Source organism: Apodemus sylvaticus, chromosome 2 (assembly GCF_947179515.1).
Source record: "Apodemus sylvaticus chromosome 2, mApoSyl1.1, whole genome shotgun sequence".
Lineage (NCBI taxonomy): Eukaryota > Metazoa > Chordata > Mammalia > Rodentia > Muridae > Apodemus > Apodemus sylvaticus.
Genome location: NC_067473.1, coordinates 179661859 through 179677280, shown reverse-complemented (window position 1 = coordinate 179677280; position 15422 = coordinate 179661859). Strand labels below are relative to the sequence as shown.

Sequence of the window (15422 nt, the reverse complement as noted above, 5' to 3'; positions counted from 1 at the left end):
GTTAACTTGTGACATAAGAATTATTGCTCTAAGCTTATAATTAACTTGTGGAGCTAGAAAACAGATGAGGAATGTGTATCAGATATGATGACTCTTACTGAAAGACATATAAACAATTCTCTTGTAATTCCTTAAACCATTTTGACCTGTGACAAGATTTCTCTCTCTCTCTCTCTCTCTCTCTCTCTCTCTCTCTCTCTCTCACACACACACACACACACACACACACACACACACACACACACTTTAAAGTTACTAGGAACTTATAGAATATAATCTTATTTAGAAGGCCATGTAATCAATTAACCTGCCATATTGATTTTACCTATGTTTATGCAACAATAACAAGAAAGAGTTAATTGCAAAAAAGCTATTAGCTTTTGGCTCTTGCAAATTCTTCACCCCACCTTAGTGCATGGATGTCAAGGCTAGACCTTACACTCAGCCTCATTCTTGCTCAGGGTCCGGCTCCCCAAGTCACATGGCTTTCAGGCCCCAAGCATCTCCATATTGTGAAGGACTGAAGGCAATGCTGAATGTCTTCCTCTAGAGTGATTCTGTAAGTGTGCCAACTTGCCATGCTGCTATGATTCTGCTATGCAGATGCAGAGAAGCCCAGTTTTTTACTCGGTTGCTTAGAATTCAAAGGAAGGATCTCAGTGTTAGGACACAAATTTTATACCCACTGAACCACCTGTGCTTGGCAGTTCTCTACCAACACCACACAGGTTAGAGTCATTTGAGAAAAGGAAACCTGAATTGAGATAGGGCACCAATGAGAGTTACCAATGCTCTAGACAGCTGTGCATTGTCTTGATTGATGATTGATTTTGGAGGATCAATCTAATTACTCTACGTTGTAATTAATCTAATTATTAATCAATCTAATTAATTACCTTGGGTAGAGTAATCCCTGGGCAGGAAATTAGAGTTGTGAAAGAAAGCAAACTGAGTATGTTATGAGGATCAAAGATGGAAGGAGGTTCTTCCATAGCCTTTGCATTGGCTCTTGCATCAAGGTTTCTGCCTTGAGGTCATACCCTGATTCCCTCAGTGATAAACTGAGATATAGAACTGTAATAATAGCAGGGCGGTGGTGGTACACACCTTTAATCCCAGCACTTGGGAGGCAGAGGTAGATGGATTTCTGAGTTCGAGGCCAGCATGGTCTATAGAGTGAGTTTCAGGACAGCCAGGGCTGCACAGAGAAACTCTGTCTGGAAAAGAACTGTAATAAATAAAAATCCTTTCTTTTCTTTAATTTGCTTTCTGTCATGTTATTTCATCAGAATATTAGAAACTGAATAAAACACCCTAGCCCTAAGATAGTTTGTGCTATTTTGTTTTGTTATAATTTTTCTTTTGTTTCATTTTTAGCAATGGTATTATAGTTCAATAAACAATTAATAACTATCTGTTTTCTTGAAAAGAGAGTAGTAAGACACTTCAAGAATTGACATCTGGAAATAATCAGAAGAATAATATGGGAGAAACTGAGAAAAGGGTTCTAACCCACAGGGTCAGATGTTTTTCCAAGATCAAGGTATGGATTGTTTCTATGTATATATTCATAGAAGTCTTTTTTTTTTAAAAAAAGCATTGAAAGTGCTTATAATATTCCTTTGCTTGCATAAAGATTTACACTATGAAAGCCACACAATATGTTGCTAATTCTCACATTAAATAAGTTGGTTTTATAATTACATATGGTTAACTGTGATTATTCATCCAGAAAATATTGTAAGAATGATTTAGAGCATTGGATCTCAACCTGTGGGTCACAACCTTTGATCCTATCAAAGAAATCACGATCACCCAAGACTATCAGAAAACACAGATATTTGCATGACAATTCATAACTGTAGCAAAATTAATTATTAATTAACAACAAAATGTTTTTAAAGTTAGGGTTAATATAAAATGAGGAAATGAATTAAAGGCTCACAAGCACTAAGAAGGTTGTGAACCACTGATTTTGATGGTCTTTTTTTTTAAATGTCTAATTTATTTATTTATATCCCAAAAGCTGCTCCCCTTCTCACTCCCTTCCTCATACTTTCTTCCTTCCTCTTTCTTCTCTTCCTTTCTGAAAGTGTGCCCCAACTTGGTTATCTCTTGAACATGGGACATAAAGTCTCTCCCAGTAAGGCAAGACAAGGAAGCCAGAAAGACTTAGCTTATTGTCTGACACATTTGGGCTGGCAGCCTTGTTCAAGCCCCTGTCTGTTCTTTGGATGGTGGCTCAGATTCTGAGAGCATCCAGAAGTCAAGATTTGTTGACTCTCTTAGTCCCCTGTGGATTCCCAACCCCCTTTGGTCCTTCAATCAATCTCAATTCATCCATATGTGCCCCCTACCTTCATCTAATCCTTGGCTTTGGTTACCTCTATCTGTTTCATTCTGCTGCTGGGTAAAGGCTGTCAGATGACAGTTATGCTAGGTTCCTGTAAGCAAGCATAAGAGAGTATCCTTAATAATGTCAGGAATTGCTGCTTGTCCATGGGATGGGTTTTGAGTTGGGATGATAATTGGCTGTCCTTTCCTTCAGTCTCTGAGTGAAGTAACCCAGGCCCAAAAGCATATGAGTGGTGTATACTCACTGACATGTGGATATAAGCCATAAAAAGAAGAAGAAGATGAAGAAGAAGAAGAAGAAGAAGAAGAAGAAGAAGAAGAAGAAGAAGAAGAAGAAGAAGAAGAAGAAGAAGAAAATATGTGATACACCCAGCAGACGCAAAGAAGAAGAAGAAGAAAATATGTGATACACCCAGCAGATGCAAAGAAGTTAAACAAGAAGAAAAGCCCAAGCAAGGATACTTGAATTACAGTTATAAAGGGAAACAAAATAGTCATAAGAGGCAGAGAGAGGGAGGAAACTGGGTGGGAGAGGGATGACAAGAGGAATGGTGAGGCAGGATAAGCTATGGGGAGAGGTAGAATTGAGACCTAGAAGGCCAGGAGAAAAATGGAAATCTGCAGCTTCTGGGCATGGGAGGTAAAATGGTGACTCTCTAGAAGGTCTTAGACCTGGGATAGGGGAGGCTTTCAGCTGTCAATTAAGGTGATGTTAGCTGAGGTGTGTAACACTGGGGACCTGGATGCTGAAGAGAGCATGTCCTATAGCCTCAGTGAAGGGAAAAACACAGCAACCCACACGCAAAATGTTCCATCCAAAATTATGTGTCTAAAAGAAATGTAGGGATGGAGTAGCAGGTCTTAAGGGAGGGTGGGGTTTAATATGTTTTAAGATTTTAGGTGCATATTATATTCTGGTAGAATTTAGCCTGTACTTGTCCTTCAGGTGTTCCTGACAGAAGGTTGGGGGTGACAGCTAGGAAGTGGTTCCCAGAAAGAGCACTCTGCTGATTAAAGTATAAAGATGGCATAATGATCCAGTCAGGAAAATATTTTCTTCTAGCATTGGCAACATAACAATTACTGTTTATTAGAATACAGGCCTTTTTTTGGTAATGGAATGGTTTTTGGCATTTTAGAGACAACTATAGTTCTCATAGCTGCAATGGCATCCTTGTATTATAAAATGTGAAGTTAGAGTTAGGTTTATATTACAAAATGTTAATTTATATTAGCCCATGAGAAAGAAATTAGGGAAATGACCCCTTTCACAATAGCCACAAACAGTATAAAGTACCTTGGGGTGACTCTTACCAAACATGTGAAAGATCTGTATGACAAGAACTTCAAGACTCTGAAGAAGGAAAGAGAGGAAGACCTCAAAAAATGGAAAAACCTCCCATGCTCATGGATCGGCAGGATTAATATAGTTAAATTGGCCATTTTGCCAAAAGCAATATACAGATTCAACGCAATACCCATCAAAATCCCAACTCAATTCTTCACAGAGTTAGAAAGAGCAATTCTCAAATTCATCTGGAATAACAAAAAACCCAGGATAGCTAAAACTATTCTCAGTAACAAAAGAAATTCTGGGGGAATCAGTATCTCTGACCTCAAGTAATATTACTGAGAAATAGTGTTAAAAACTTCATGGTATTGGTACAGTGACAGGCAGGCGGATCAATGGAACAGGATTGAAGATCCAGAAATGAACCCACACACCTATGGCCACTTGATCCTCGACAAAGGGGCTAAAAACATCCAATGGAAAAAAGATAGCCTTTTCAACAAATGGTGCTGGTTCAACTGGAGGTCAGAATGCAGAAGAATGGGAATTGATCCATCCTTGTCTCCTTGTACTAAGCTCAACTCCAAATGGATCAAGGACCTCCACATAAAGCCAGACACTCTGAAGCTAATAGAAAAGAAACTGGGGAAAACCCTTGAGGACATGGGCATGGGGGGAAAAGTTCCTGAACAGAACACCAATAGCTTATGCTCTAAGATCAAGAATTGACAAATGGGACCTCATAAAATTACAAAGTTTCTGTAAAGCAAAGGACACCATCAAAAGGACAAATCGGCAACCAACAAATTGGGAAAAGATCTTCACGAACCCTACATCAAATAGAGGGCTAATATCCAATATATACAAAGAACTCAAGAAGTTAGACCCCAGAAAACCAAATAACCCTATTAAAAATGGGGTACAGAGTTAAACAAAGAATTCTCACCTGAAGAACTTCAGATGGTGGAGAAACATCTTAAAACATGCTCAACTTCACTAGTCATCAGGGAAATGCAAATCAAAACAACCCTGAGATTTCACCTTACACCAGTCAGAATGGCTAAGACTAAAAACTCAGGAGACAGCAGGTGTTGGCGAGGATGTGGAGAAAGAGGAACACTCCTTCACTGCTGGTGGGGTTGCAAATTAGTACAACCACTCTGGAAATCAGTCTGGTGGTTCCTCAGGAAACTGGTAATATCACTTCCCAAAGATCTTGCTATACCACTCCTGGGCATATACCCAGAGGATTCCCCATCATGTAATAAGGATATATGCTCCACCATGTTAATAGCAGCCCTATTTATAATAGCCAGAAGCTGGAAAGAACCCAGGTATCCCTCAACAGAAGAATGGATGCAAAAATTGTGGTATATATACACAATGGAGTACTATTCAGCCATTAGAAACAATGAATTCATGAAATTCTTAGGCAAATGGATGGAGCTGGAGAACATCATACTAAGTGAGGTAACCCAGTCTCAAAAGATCAATCATGGTATGCACTCACCAATAAGTGGATATTAGCCGGGAAAACTGGAATACGCAAAACATAATCCACACATCAAATGAGATACAAGAAGAACGGAGGAGTAGCTCCTAGTTCTGGAAAGACTCAGTGTAGTAGTATAAGACAAAACTAGAACAGGGAAGTGGGAAGGGATGGGTGGGAGAACAGAGGGAGGGAAGGGGGCTTATGTGACTTTCGGAGAGTGGGGGGCCAGAAAAGGGGAAATCATTTGAAATGTAAATAAAAAATATATAGAATAAAATTTTAAAAAAAAATTATATTAGCCCAGGAAATTTGAGCCTGGCCAGTTTCTGTAGAGTCCCACAGAGGCTCCAGGGATTCTATGTGAATAAATCTAGCTTAGACATCTACCAGTGAGAGATATGGAGACTGAAGTGGCCACCTCCTGTAGCCAGACAGGACTCCTAGTGGAGCGATAAGGATACCAACCCACCCATAAAACCTTTGACCCAAAATTTGTCCTGCATACTAGAAGTGCAGGGATTCTGAGGAGATTATGAGGGAATGGCCAACCAATGACTGGCCCAATTTGAGATCCATCCTATGAGCAAGAATCAGTTCCTGACAATAAATAAGTTTGCCTACTTATAGACAGCAGCCTAATATAACTGTTCTCTGAGAGGCTCCACCTCCCATCTGACTTAAACAAATATAGAGAGCCATATCCAAACATTTAATAGAGTTCTGGGAATCTTGTGGAAGAGTTAGGGGAAGGATTATGGGACCAGCAGAGAATAAGGACTCAACAAGACCAACAGAATCAAGTAAACTGGATCCCTGGAGTCTCCCAGAAACTGAACCACAAACCAAAAAGCATACATGGTCTTGACTAAGCCCCTCTACATGCATATCACAGATGTGCAGCCTGGTCTTCATGTGAGTCCTCAACAAATGGAACAGGTGCAATATACAGCAAACTGGTAGCCAGCATCAAACTAAATGGAGAGAAACTTGAAGCTATCCCACTAAAATCAGGGACTAGACAGGGCTGCCCACTTTCTCCTTATCTTTTCAATATTGTACTTAAGGTACAAGCTCAGGCAATTAAACAACATAAGGAGGTCAAAGGGATACAAATTGGAAAGGAAGAAGTCAAACTATTATTATTTGCAGATGATATGATAGTCTACCTAAGTGACCCAAAAAACTCCACTAGAGAACTCCTACAGCTGATAAACAACTTCAGCAAAGTGGCAGGTTATAAAATCAACTCAAGCAAATCAGTAGCCTTCCTATACTCAAAGGATAAGCAGGCTGAAAAAGAAATTAGGGAAATGACCCCTTTCACAATAGCCACAAACAGTATAAAGTACCTTGGGGTGACTCTTACCAAACATGTGAAAGATCTGTATGGCAAGAACTTCAAGTCTATGAAGAAGGAAATAGAAGAAGACTTCAAAAACTGGAAAAACCTCCCATGCTCATGGATCGGCAGGATTAATATACTTAAAATGGCCATTTGGCCAAAAGCAATATACAGATTCAACGCAATACCCATCAAAATCCCAACTCAAGTCTTCACAGAGTTAGAAAGAACAATCCTCAAATTCATCTGGAATAACAAAAAAACCAGAATAGCTAAAACTATTCTCAACAATAAAAGAAATTCTGGGGGTATCACTATCCCTGATCTCAAGCAATACTACAGAGCAATAGTGTTAAAAACTGCATGGTATTGGTACAGTGACAGGCAGGCGGATCAATGGAACAGGATTGAAGATCCAGAAATGAAACCACACACCTATGGCCACTTGATCCTCGACAAAGGGGCTAAAAACATCCAATGGAAAAAAGATAGCCTTTTCAACAAATGGTGCTGGTTCAACTGGAGGTCAGAATGCAGAAGGATGGGAATTGATCTATCCTTGTCTCCTTGTACTAAGCTCAAATCCAAATGGATCAAGGACCTCCACATAAAGCCAGATACTCTGAAGCTAATAGAAAAGAAACTGGGGAAGACCCTTGAGGACATCTGTACAGGGGGAAAGTTCCTGAACAGAACACCAATAGCGTATGCTCTAAGATCAAGAATTGACAAATGGGACCTCATAAAATTACAAAGTTTCTGTACAGCAAAGGACACCATCAAAAGGACAAATCGTCAACCAACAAATTGGGAAAAGATCTTCACCAACCCTACATCAGATAGAGGGCTAATATCCAATATATATAAAGAACTCAAGAAGTTAGACTCCAGAAAACCAAATAACCCTATTAAAAATGGGGTACAGAGTTAAACAAAGAATTCTCACCTGAAGAACTTCAGATGGCAGAGAAGCATCTTAAAAAATGCTCAACTTCCAGAACCAGGGGCCACTCCTCCTTTCTTCTTGTACCTCATTTGATGTGTGGATTATGTTTTGGGTATTCCAGTTTTCTAGGTTAATATCCACTTATTAGTGAGTGCATACCATGATTCACCTTTTGAGTCTGGGTTACCTCACTTAGTATGATGTTCTCTAGCTCCATCCATTTGCCTAAGAATTTCATGAATTCATTGTTTCTAATGGCTGAATAGTACTCCATTGTGTAGATATACCACATTTTTTGCATCCACTCTTCTGTTGAGGGATACCTGGGTTCTTTCCAGCATCTGGCAATTATAAATAGGGCTGCTATGAACATAGTAGAGCATGTATCCTTATTACATGGTGGGGAATCCTCTGGGTATATGCCCAGGAGTGGTATAGCAGGATCTTCTGGAAGTGAGGTGCCCAGTTTTCGGAGGAACCGCCAGACTGATTTCCAGAGTGGTTGTACCAATTTGCAACCCCACCAGCAGTGGAGGAGTGTTCCTCTTTCTCCACACCCTCTCCAACACCTGCTGTCTCCTGAATTTTTAATCTTAGCCTTTCTGACTGGTGTAAGATGAAATCTTAGGGTTGTTTTGATTTGCATTTCCCTAATGATTAATGAAGTTGAGCATTTTTTAAAATGCTTCTCCGCCATCCGAATTTCTTCAGGTGAGAATTCCTTGTTTAACTCTGTACCCCATTTTTTAATAGGGTTGTTCGGTTTTCTGGAGTCTAACTTTTTGAGTTCTTTATACATATTGGATATTAGCCCTCTATCTGATGTAGGATTTGTGAAGATCTTTTCCCAATTTGTTGGTTGCCGATTTGTCCTCTTGATGGTGTCCTTTGCCTTACAGAAACTTTGTAATTTTATGAGGTCCCATTTGTCAATTCTTGCTCAACTTCATTAGTCATTAGGAAAATGCAAATCAAAACAACCCTGAGATTTCACCTTACACCAGTCAGAATGGCTAAGATTAAAAATTCAAGAGACAGCAGATGTTGGTGAGGATGTGGAGAAAGAGGAACACTCCTCCACTGCTGGTGGGGTTGCAAATTGGTACAACTACTCTGAAAATCAGTCTGACGGTTCCTCCAAAAACTGGGCACCTCACTTCCAGAAGATCCTGCTATACCACTTCTGGGCATATACCTAGAAGATTCCCCAGCATATAATAAGGATACATGTTCCACTATGTTCATAGCAGTCCTATTTATAATTGCCAGAAGCTGGAAAGAACCCAGATATCCCTCAACAGAAGAGTGGATGCAAAAAATGTGGTATATATGCACAATGGAGTACTATTCAGCCATTAGAAACAATGAATTCATGAAATTCTTAGGCAAATGGATGGAGCTGGAGAACATCATACTAAGTGAGGTAACCCAGACTCAAAAGATGAATCATGGTATGCACTCACTAATAAGTGGGTGTTAACCTAGAAAATTGGAATACGCAAAACATAATCCACACATCAAATGAGGTACAAGAAGAATGGAGGAGTGGCCCCTTGTTCTGGAAAGACTCAGTGTTTCAGTATAGGGCAAAACCAGAACAGGGAAGTGGGAAGGGTTGGGTGGGAAGACAGGGGGAGGGAAGGGGGCTGATGAGAGTGGGGGTCCAGAAAAGGGTAAATCATTTGAAATGTAAATAAATATATCAATAAATTAAAAAAGAAACCATAATGAAAAAAGGAAAAAAATGAATATTCTCTGCAAAAGCAGAAACCACTGCTGTAAACAAGTTTGCTTCAGATTCCAGAGTGTTGAACATAAATCTCAGTAGGATTAGATTTTTAAATAGATGTGTAATATAGCAGGAGTCATGAATAAACATGGTCACTGGTTTCTTTTACATTCCATACAGAGTTAAATACTTTTAAGAAATAACACTGGGCTCTTTAATTATTTAGCTTTCTTCTCAAAACATAAATAGATTTTTTTTCTTAAAAAAATTTGGTTGACTTTGCTTTTAAAAAGAAGATCTGAATTGCAAAACTCATGTGAAAATTATTAAATCTTAGTCACATTCTCTAAATGATTGACAGTAGGCAGAGAAAATATCTCTGCAAATGGCATTTGGAGTTAGAAGACAAACATCTATATTTTTTAACTATACTGAACTTTGTGTTAATATTTCCCAATTCTTTTTTGAGGATGTTTCTGCTCAGGGTTATCCAAATTAATTGGTGATTGTGTCAATAAGTTCATAAGCAGGAAGTGCTAATATAACAGAGTATAATATAAGTACATAACAGGGTATAATATAAGTACATATCCGCCCTTTATTCTGCACCCAAGGAACTCCAAAAATGTTCTGCTCTGGATAGCTATGCCATGCACACCACTTGAACTTCTGAGATAAACTGATATTGAACATATTGCATGAGGAAGCAAAACCTAAGTCACTTTACTGTGGCCATTGCAATCTATTGAGAGACTGTAGCTTTTTGAGCAAAAGAATTCAGAGAAAGGGGACAAAGTTGAACTGGCCAAGGAGGTCCAGAGACCTGTCATTCCTACTGAGAGAACATAGGCTTGCTGCAGACACAAAGTCTCGGTGTAATTCTGCATTCTCTCTTTTTCCTTCCTTAACAGGACAACACATGTCCTGCAGATAAAGGTATAGTGCTGAAGACCCATCAATAGTTGTGTCTTACATAGAACAACTCCATGTCTTTCTGTATGAACAGGTACAATGATAAAATGGCAAAGCCATACGTATCAAAAACACAAGCGCTGCATGTCCAGAGTGAAAAGTGCACGGCAGAGGAGAGATTATACTTTAAAGTTTCTTGCATGCCCAAGGGCTGCTTATATTGAATACAATTGACAGCCTCAGGTGGAGGCTTTTTGACCAGTAGAAAACAGATTCATAATCAGAAAACAACGTTTTCAATTTCATGAACATTTTTTCCTAGGTGTTTCTTTTGACATTAATATGTGCATATGTATCCAAAGCACTAACAAGAAGTTACATAAATTCCATGATTCCACAAATAGAAAGACAATTTGGTCTCCCCACATCTGCAGTTGGGATTGTCATTGCGGGATATCATATGGGTAAGTTAATTTTTTCACTTACTTATATATGTTGATATTTTCTTCTTATTTCCTACTTTAGACTATTTAATCTGACTTAGATCTATGCTTTCTAAATTTGATTAATAGCCTAGTTTGATGGGAAGGAACTACTTATTTAAATATTCTCATGATGTCAGTCAATAACTGCCACATACTATAAAAGTCTCTCTCTTTTTTCCTAAGGGGTAGCAGAAGATTTAAAGTATTGATACCGAATTTTCTCATTTTATCTTTCAATGAGAAGCTAAGACATTTCTGTGGCTGTTTTCAAAGGATTCTGTGTGAGCCTGGGGGCAATTTATGTTCAAAGAAGAGAGCAAATGTTTCTATTGCTCTGCTCTGTCTGTGGGGCTGATGGCTCTCCATTCCTAGTCAGTAGGGAAGATGGGGAATTTTCCCTGTGTTTGAGTGTGACAAAACACAATTGTTAAGAGTGGATAAACTCGGGCAGCGGCAGCAGTGCAGCAGTGGCTGGTCCAGCCGAAGGGCCATCAGCAGTGGAACCAAGGCGACACAGGGTCCAGTTAGGACCTGTGCCCGTGACCACTGACCTTCGCTGGACAGTTGGGCTGCAAGCAGCTGCAGATTTGCAGTGCCTTTCGACGCATGGAAGCCACTTCAGAACTCGGCCTCCCGCCAGTCAGGAGAGGCCCACCTCCATCTTGGTTTCAGACTCCAGAGAGATCGGACAGACTGAGGTACACAAACATAACCTGAGGCCAACATCGTGGGTGTCTGAGCCCGACGGGTGTTGGCCTGCACCCAGGCCCTGGGCTGTTCGGGGGGCCATCAGGGTGCCAACCCAGCCAGGAGGTTTTTTCGCCCGGGCTGGCGCGCTCGCCACCATTTTACCTACAGGACGCCAGAGAGTTCTGGTGGGCAGAGCCGGCTAACACGCATAGCCTGAGGCTAACAAAGCGGGGGTCTAGGACCCAACAGGCCCTGGACTGACCCCAAGAACTGGGCGGCTTGGTGGGCCATCTGTGTGTCAACCTGCCCAGGAGGTTGTTAACACAGCAGACTCTCCCGGCGCTTTCGGGGAGCGCTAGCTCGCACGCCCGCCATCCTGGTCACCTGACAGACCCAGTTGGCACTCATAGCCCGAGGGGAACTTTGCTCGGACCTTGGCCTCCCAGGCTTTTGCCTGGACCCAGGGCCTGGGCGGCCAGGCTAGCCTTGTGTGCGCCAGCCGGGTTGGGGGATCGGCTGCCCAGCGGAGTGATCAGCACGCTGGGGAGGTCCTGGCAGCATACACTGTCGGCGCTCCCTGGGGGTGCAAACAGGCTCCATCTGGATCACAGACACAATCTGGGGCAAAGCACACTAGAGCTGCAAGGGCACCCAATCTGCTACAGGGGAAACCCAGCCATATAGTGTTGCAGTAATAGCCCCAGAGACCCTCAGGAGGCCCAAACACCAGCCAGGGACAAGACCAACTAACTCCAGAGAACAAGATGGCAAAGGGCAAACACAGGAACGCTACTAACAGAAATCTAGCAGCATCTGAACCAAACTCCCCAACATCAGCAAGTCCTGGTTATGCCAACACACCAGAGAAACAAGATTTGGATTTAAAATCACTGATCATGATGCTGCTAGAAGAACACAAAAAGGACATAAATGAATCTCTTAAAGAAATACAGGGGAACATGAATAGGCTAGAAACCCGTATAATGGAAACAGAAAAATCACTTAAAGAAATGCAGGAGAATAAAGCTCAAGAGATAGAAGCCAATAAAGAAGAAAGGCAAAAAAAAAAAAAAAAAAAAAAAAAAAAAAAAAAACCTTAAAGAAATGCAGGAGAACTTGAGTCAAGAGGCAGAAGTCATGAAAGAGGAAACACAAAAATCTCTTAAAGAATTACAGGAAAACACAGACAAACAAATGATGGAACTGAGCAAAACCATCCTGGATCTAAAAACAGAAGTAGAAACAACTAAGAAATCACAAAGGGAGACAACTTTGGAGATAGAAAACCTTGAGAAGAAATCAGGGGCCATAGATGCAAATATAAACAACAGAATACAAGAGATGGAAGAAAGAATTTCAGATGCCGAAGATATCATAGAAAGCATTGACTCAACAGTCAAAGAAAATGCAAAATGCAAAAAGCTTGTTTCCCAGAACATCCAGGAAATCCAGGATACAATGAAAAGACCAAACCTAAGGATTATAGGTATAGATGAGAGTGAACATTTACAACTGAAAGGGCCAGCAAATATCCTTAACAAAATTATGGAAGAAAACATTCCCAACTTAAAGAGAGAGCCTACAGAACTCCAAACAGACTGGATCTGAGCAGAAATACCCCTCGCCACATAATAATTAAAACCCCAAATGCACTAAACAAAGAAAGAATATTAAAGGCAGTAAGAGAAAAAGGCCAAGTAACATATAAAGGAAGACCTATCAGAATCACACCAGACTTCTCTCTAGAGACCATGAAAGCTAGAAGATCCTGGGCAGATCTCATGCAGACTCTAAGAGAACACAAATGTCAGCCAAGACTACTATACCCAGCAAAACTCTCAATCACAATAGATGGAGAAACCAAGACATTCCATGACAAAACCAAATTTACACAATATCTTTCCACAAACCCAGCTCTACAAAGAATAATAGGAGGAAAACTCCAATACAAGGAGGGAAACTACACCCTGGAAAAAGTAAGATAGTAACCTTCCTTCATCAAACCCAAAAGAAGATAATCACTCAAATATAAAAATAACATCAAAAATGACAGGAAGTAATAATCTCTATTCCTTAATATCTCTTAACATCAATGGACTCAATTCCCCAATAAAAAGATATAGACTAACAGACTGGATAAGGAAACAGGACCCTACATATTGCTGCATACAGGAAACACACCTAAATGTCAAAGACAAAAACTACCTTAGAGTAAAAGGCTGGAAGACAATTTTACAAGCCAATGGTCTCGGGAAACGAGCCGGAGTAGCCATTCTAATATCAGATAAAATTGACTTTCAACCTAAAGTCATCAAAAGAGACACTGAGGGACACTTCTTGCTGGTCAAAGGAAAAATCCACCAAGAAGAACTTTCAATTCTGAACATCTATGCTCCAAATGCAAGGGCACCCTCATTCGTAAAAGAAACTTTACTAAAGCTCAAAGCACACATTGCACCTAACACAATAATTGTGGGGGACTTCAAGACTCCACTCTCCTCAATTGACCGATCAGGAAAACAGAAACTAAACAGGGACATAGTAAAACTAATTGAAGCTTCGGACCAATTGGATTTGACTGATATTTATAGAACATTTCACCCTAAAGCAAAAGAATATACGTTTTTCTCAGCACCTCATGGTACCTTCTCCAAAATCGACCATATAATTGGTCACAAGACAGACCTCAACAAATACAAGAAGATCGAACTACTCCCATGCCTCCTATCAGATCACTATGGTGTAAGAGTGGTTTTCAATAGCAACAAAAACAACAGAAAGCCCACATACACATGGAGGCTGAAAAACACTCTACTCAATGACACCTTGGCCAAAGAAGAAATAAAGAAGAAAATCAGAGACTTTTTAGAATTTAATGAAAATGAAGGCACAACATACCCAAATCTTTGGGACACAATGAATTCAGTGCTAAGAGGAAAACTTATAGCCCTGAGTGCCTCCAAAAAGAAAATGGAGAGAGCATATACCAGCAGCTTAATGACACACCTGAAAGCCCTGGAACAAAGAGAAGCTATTTCACCCAGGAGGAGTAGAAGACAGGAAATCATCAAACTCAGGGCTGAAATCAATCAAGTGGAAATAAAGAGAACCATACAAAGAATCAACGAGTCCAGGAGCTGGTTCTTTGAGAAAATCAACAAGATAGATAAACCCTTAGCCAGACTGACCAAAGGGCACAGAGAAAGTATCCAAATTAACAAAATTAGAAATGAAAAGGAAGATATTACAACAGAAACCGAGGAAATCCGAAAAATCATCAGATCATACTACAAAAGCCTATACTCAACACAACTGGAGAATCTGGAGGAAATGGACAATTTCCTAGACAGATACCAAATACCAAAATTAAATCAGGACCAAATAGATCATCTAAACAGTTCCATAACACCTAAAGAAATAGAAGGGGTCATAGAAAGTCTTCCAACCAAAAAAAGCACAGGACCAGATGGTTTCAGTGCAGAATTCTATCAGACCTTCAAAGAAGACCTAACACCAATACTCTTCAAACTATTCCACAAAATAGAAACAGAAGGAACCCTACCCAATTCCTTCTACTAAGCCACAATTACGCTGATACCAAAACCACACAAAGATCCAACAAAGAAAGAAAACATCAGACCAATCTCCCTTATGAACATCGATGCAAAAATACTCAATAAAATTCTTGCAAACCGAATCCAAGAACACATCAAAATAGTCATCCACCATGATCAAGTAGGCTTTATCCCAGGGATGCAGGGATGGTTCAATATAAGGAAATCCATCAATGCAATCCACTACATAAACAAACTCAAAGAAAAAACCACATGGTCATTTCATTGGATACTGAAAAAGCATTTGACAAAATTCAGCATCCTTTCATGCTTAAAGTCTTGGAAAGAACAGGAATTCAAGGCCCATACCTAAACATTGTTAAAGCAATATACAGCAAACTGGTAGCCAGCATCAAACTAAATGGAGAGAAACTTGAAGCTATCCCACTAAAATCAGGGACTAGACAGGGCTGCCCCCTTTGTCCTTATCTTTTCAATATTGTACTTGAGGTACTAGCTCGGGCAATTAGACAACATAAGGAGGTCAAAGGGATACAAATTGGAAAGGAAGTACTCAAACTATCATTATTTGCAGATGACATGATAGTCTACCTAAGTGACCC

At 40.1% G+C, this 15422-nt stretch overlaps 1 protein-coding gene across 2 annotated transcripts in view; it reads left to right on the top strand.

Moving 5' to 3' along the window:
• Window positions 1-1483: 1483 nt before the first annotated feature.
• Window positions 1484-15422, top strand: part of LOC127677742 (solute carrier organic anion transporter family member 1A4-like) — a 68957-nt gene continuing 55018 nt past the window's right edge. Inside the window, exons 1-2 of one of the 2 annotated variants that reach the window (XM_052172758.1) lie at window positions 1484-1543; window positions 10393-10534. In XM_052172758.1, the coding sequence (XP_052028718.1) occupies window positions 1484-1543; window positions 10393-10534 (202 nt within the window). Of the gene's footprint in view, window positions 1544-10392; window positions 10535-15422 lie in introns of those variants that run through there. The other variant, XM_052172759.1, reaches the window with a different exon arrangement.